Raw genomic sequence first — 5916 nt, forward strand, 5'->3', positions numbered from 1 at the left:
TACTAGTGATAATAGTAATTTCTTAATTTATTACTGTTTATTTATGTTTGTGATCAGTGTTGGACAAGTTACTTTGAAAAAGTAATTAGTTATAGTTACTTCTTCAAAAAAGTAATTAACGGAGTTAAAATATTGCAAAATTATACGTGGGGCAAATTATTGACAGCTGCCCAATTCACAAAGATTGTTGTTACATTAACTTTATGCTGACCCAATGTTGATGATGGTGTGATGAAAAGCAAAAAGATCTCAAATTAATTCTTCCTTATTTATTTATTTAGACCTACAGATCAGTGTGATTCAGAGTTGTAGGCAGTTGTATTTTTCATCCTGTGGCAGAATAACATTACAGACACTGAGAAGACTAACTTGATTTTTAAGGCTTTGTAGTCAAACTCGTTTCTGTAACCCAAACTTCAGTGTTTAAAAATTCACCCAGTTAAATCCAGTGTATTAGCAGTCAAAACACTACAGATTACTCAGCTACATGCTAAACATTGCCAAAAAAATCCAGACAACTAATTAAACACTGAATATATCATAACACTATAATAACATAACTAATATTTGGAACGACACTGATGAGAGTCACAGCTGACTGTCATCTCTGTCACTTTGCTGGACAGAAGGGGCAGGAGTTGTTCTTGCTGGACTGCAGCCACACCTGGATACAGTCTTTGTGGATGGTGTGAGAGCAGCTCAGTGGGTGGCGGCTTTCTGGGTCCACATGGTTCTGGCACATCAGGCAGAGTTTACGGGGCCCGGCAGCGTGTCCACTTGGTGCTGCTCTCTGAATGGGATTCATTGGCCTCTGGATGGGGCCTGGGGGAGTGGGCCGGCTAATGGGCCCCAGGGCTGACCTCTCGTTTTGGGCCAGCCTGAAGCCAACCTGCTCGATGACTTCCTCCATGGACATGCCGGCCAAGGTACCACGAGAGCTTTTTACCTGCTGGAGCAGAGACGTCAGCTGAGCCCTGTTGCATTGTGGGAACCTCGCACCGAGCTTCTCCAGGACTTTGTCCAGTTTGCCTGCCGGTGCAGAGGAAGCTGCAGTAGTAGCTACAGCGTGGGGTGGTGGGGAAGGAGCTACAGGGTGGGTGGCCTGAAAGGGGGGAGAGGGGGACAGACTAGGAGGAGGAGTCACCCTCACTGGGCCTCTGATGTGAGGCAGAAGCTGAGGGGGAGGCTGGAACTGAGGTGGAGGTTGATCCTGCAATGATGGGGAGGGTTGGAAGTATTGCGGGGGTGGGGGGTGGTGGTAAGGGGCACGGTACTGGGGATGGTGCGGGTGAGGGTGATGGTGCTGCTGCTGCTGTTGGTAATACTGTGGGTGCCTCTGCTGTTGGAGGGGTCGATGAGCTGGGTTTGAAAGAGGCGGGGCCATGATGTGTGGCTGAACCAGTGACTGCATCACCTGATCGAATCGCAGCTCAGCCTGTTCGAGAAAACGCGTAGTTACTAACAGAGCTGATGACAAGCAGTCGTCTATGAAGGAGCATATGTAGCATTTATCAGTATCTTTCACAAAGGAATAGAGAAATCTGATAACATAGATGGGAGAGTGGGATGGACATGAAAACACAAGGTGAAAATAAGTCTAAACCCTTTCTATCATGATGAAACAGAAATAAAGATTTAAAAAGGTGAACAAATATGGGAACTAATACAAAGTAAAGTAAATAAAGAGGGAAATTAGAGCCTCAAGTTGATACAATGTGGTACATTTAGTAGTATATTTATTTCACTGAATTCGCTTGAGTCTCTCACCATGGGAACCTGCGGTAAAGAAGGCACATTGATCCTAGGGAGGGACTCTAACTCTCGCCCCTGGTGAAGCTGCTGCAGAACCTCCTGGAAGCGGCTTTGGAGCTCAGCCTGGTTCCTCTTGACCAACGCTTCTTTCTTCTCCCACTTCTGTCTCTCATGAGAATACTGCTGTGGGAACTCCACCCTGAGTGCGTTCAGGTATTGCCCCACCTAGGACATAATCAGTCTCATGATTATCATTACTTATATAAATAAGGTGCCTGACAGATTATGATCTGTTTATCTAGAACTGGGGTCTAAACCTCTTTCAGCCAGGCCTCAATGCGAGCCATGGCTACGTCTCTCTGCTTCTCCACAGCTGCAATCTCGTCCTGCAAGGCCCGAAGCTGAGCTTCCTGTGCTTCCTTCCTCACTCGCTCCATCTCCTGCCTCAGCTCCTCCAGCTCTTCCTGCCACCTCCGTTGTTCCTCGCTTTGCTCCTCTGTAAGCGCTGTCAGCTTTTTTTCACCCTCCTCCAGCTCTGTGGCCAGCCTGATTGCCAGAGGAAGATGAACAGAGAAGAGCAGAGTTAGCAAGCAGAAAATTATTTTGTAACAAATTCCTCTTTTTAAAATTTAAATATATTCTAGTTTCTTTAATTTTCTGTCAAAAGGAATTAAGGCATTATCTTAGGTTTTATAAAAGTGTGACTTTAGCTGCAATTTTAGAACCTCATTTTAGCCTACCGATATTGCCATATCACAGATATATCACTGTAATCATATGTTGTCCTCTCAACCTTGAGGTCGAGGTCACTCCAACTCGTCCAACATTTTAAGTAGATGCACCTATGGTATCAATTTTAAGCTTGTATGTTACCTTGTTCTCGAGGCAAACTTAGGTGTTCAGGTCTAACATCATCTTAACTACAGTGGGGCAAAAAAGTATTTAGTCAGCCACCGATTGTGCAAGTTCCCCCACTTAAAATGATGACAGAGGTCAGTAATTTGCACCAGAGGTACACTTCAACTGTGAGAGACAGAATGTGAAAAAAAAAAATCCATGAATCCACATGGTAGGATTTGTAAAGAATTTATTCGTAAATCAGGGTGGAAAATAAGTATTTGGTCAATAACAAAAATACAACTCAATACTTTGTAACATAACCTTTGTTGGCAATAACAGAGCTCAAACGTTTACTATAGGTCTTTACCAGGTTTGCACACAAAGTATTGAGTTGTATTTTTGTTATTGACCAAATACTTATTTTCCACCCTGATTTACGAATAAATTCTTTACAAATCCTACCATGTGGATTCATGGATTTTTTTTTTTCACATTCTGTCTCTCACAGTTGAAGTGTACCTCTGGTGCAAATTACTGACCTCTGTCATCATTTTAAGTGGGGGAACTTGCACAATCGGTGGCTGACTAAATACTTTTTTGCCCCACTGTATAGGCATCTTTAATGTACAGTCTATGATCACAATGCAGCGATACAAAGTGAACAGAATTTGTTTTGTTGGGAATATGGTGGGAATATGGTTTAAGTCTTACCTGTTCTTCTCCTCCTCTGCTCTGTTTTTCTCAGTGGTCATCTCTGCTTTCTTGGCTAAGAAGTTCTTCCTGGTGGCTTTGGAGTTGTTCAGCTGCAGTTTCACTCGCAGAGACTCCAGTTTGTCCAGTAGACCCTTAACGCGCGCACACACACACACACACACACACACACACACACACACACACACACACACAGTGGTCAATCCCACAAGAGATTCAGAACCATAAACACATGCATGCATTGCATAGCTGTGTGTGGGTTGATATCTGATATCCTCGTGTTGGTGTTGTTCCCAGATCATCATACTAAATGTTGTTCCAGGATCAACATTGCAAGTGACCAATCACAATGTTGTGACGTCATACTTTTGCGACTTCGGGAAAAACCGGCATAAAACAAAAAACTGTACTAAAGCTGCGTGAAACCGCCTCTGTCCGCCGATCAACGGACCCTGACCCTAACCCTTTAATAAACAGTAAGCAGAATTGATATTGTCCTTGCAACATTGGAATTTCATAAATGCACGAATGGCTTGGCGCGCAAAAGAATAACGTCACAACAATGTGATTGGTCACTTGCAATGTTGAACCTGGAACAACATTTTCATGATGGTCTGGGAACAACACCAACACGAGGATATCAGATCATCCGTGTGTGTGTGGTGTCTCACCTGGTGTTGCCGAGTGGCCTCCTCCTTTCTTTTCTGCAGCTGTTGTTTGTACTTCTCGTGTTCCACCTCTTCCTGATCCTGTTTTTTCAATAGTTTGTCGTACTGCTCCATCAGGGTGGAGGTGTACTGAAACACGGCCGCCACGTGACTCTCCCAGTCGGGCTCTGTGCTGACACTGGACTCTGCTGTCATGCTGTCTGTCTGCACAGCCTGAGCTCTGTGTTTCAGATCTACAAAAGACAACAAGGAAACAACTTATTAGGTACAGAAGTAGTTATGGTAACAGTGAGACTTTAAGGAGTTTAAAAAGCAGTTTATGGTTTCTAAAATCTATTGCATTTTTGTAAATTGCCAAACTGCCACGCCACACTTAACAGACCTGGTATAGCAACTAAACAGCCTGTGAAATACAGTTTCTGTTTAATAAAATGTTTTGTCTACAAGTAAAAACACAGTGAATTTACAGCTTAAAACTAGATTTCACATTCATAAATCACCATTTCCAGCTACAAAACTCTTTAACGGCGAGTTCACTGCACTTTCTCTTATCTGGACCACATTATTTGAGTCTATCAAAGACCACTATGTGCAGACTTCTCAAATTCCCCTTTCATCTAGAAAACACGACACCAGATGTTGTTAAGCTCCACCGGGTATTCTTCACTGTTCAGCTGTCATTGTAAAATTCCGGCGCTTTACCTGTCACTCCCATTTTGGCGAAATCCAGTTCAAGGCCAAGGTCCAAGTCCGGGTCTCCATCCTGTATTACATGATGGTCTTCCGCTTTATCGTCTGAACCCTCAATAGCCGTTTCCGCGCTAGCATCCATGCTAAAAGAAGTACAAAAACGAAACTTAGTCTTTTGGATTCGCTTTTCTAACTTGACACAAACGTTACGTGTTCTGTAAACACCGAGCGAACTTACAACAACGTAGTGAGCTCCACAAAGGCTCTTTAAAATAAAACTTCGGCGATATCAGCTGCCGTTAAGATCCTGTTTACACCTGGCGCCAGCTACGAATGTGTGCACCCCTAAATGTAATCCGGCTGAAACACTTCAACTGTCCAGGGGTTCCAAAACAAAGATCTTCTATGTAGGTAGATAATTAGGTAGAAATATTTATTTATTTATTTATTTATTTATTTGCACAGGGACATATAGAAAAACTACAACTACATAGATACGACAGGAGTAGCAGAATTGAAATGTAAAGCTGGTGACTTTGTAAGGAATAAATTCATAATAATTAGAACTGTTATTTGCTACATTGTTATTTTTAAAATATAAGAAAATACAATATTGTTTAAGTAACAAAAATACATTTAAAAAAGGAATAAATCACTAGATGGATGTTTATTGGATATTGGATGTTTTTTTTAAAGAATAAAGTCGCAAATTATTTCTTTATTTTTCCCCTGACTAGTTGATGTAATTAAGTATTTATCTGTACACTCTAAAATTTTGATTTTCATATATCTAGCAGTACCTCTGCAAACATACAATGGTTATAATAGTGCATAATTATTTTATATAAAACCATTTATAAAAGCAGTTCATTTCTTTTTAATTGCATTTTTCTAAATGACCTTTAAAGAAAAAATACCATAAATGACTAAATCACATCTGTAGTTTTCTACTGTTAGCTTATATATTTCAGTTTAATTCGGTTTTTCTTTCTTCTTTAAATGAACTAAAATCCGTCCATTTTAAATATTTACTTTTTCTACTTATTATAATTTTCAATATAGTATTTACAATAAAAAAATTAAATAATGATACAAATAAACTTCAAAGAAAAGGTATTTTTCTTTCAATTTATGTTTCGTATTTTCGCAGAGAGGTTCCACAAACTCGTGGCGGAGTGAGTCCTCTTCTCTTTCCGCGCTGGCTCCCATAGGGATTCCTTTTATTGGTCACATGACAAACTGGGAAAACCTCCTG

The 5916-nt window shown here is 41.1% G+C and overlaps 1 protein-coding gene across 1 annotated transcript; it reads right to left on the reverse strand.

Moving 5' to 3' along the window:
* Positions 1–249: 249 nt before the first annotated feature.
* Positions 250–5028, reverse strand: rnf214 (ring finger protein 214). The gene is made up of 7 exons (XM_014408119.4): positions 4900–5028; positions 4674–4804; positions 3975–4204; positions 3304–3437; positions 2070–2298; positions 1768–1977; positions 250–1435 (listed from the first exon to the last, which is right to left on the reverse strand). The coding sequence occupies exons 2-7, from the start codon at positions 4801–4803 to the stop codon at positions 611–613; spliced, it is 1758 nt and encodes a 585-aa protein (XP_014263605.1). The 5' UTR covers position 4804; positions 4900–5028; the 3' UTR covers positions 250–610.
* Positions 5029–5916: the final 888 nt, after the last annotated feature.

The sequence above is a fragment of the Maylandia zebra genome, linkage group LG12 (genome assembly GCF_041146795.1).
Source record: "Maylandia zebra isolate NMK-2024a linkage group LG12, Mzebra_GT3a, whole genome shotgun sequence".
NCBI lineage: Eukaryota > Metazoa > Chordata > Actinopteri > Cichliformes > Cichlidae > Maylandia > Maylandia zebra.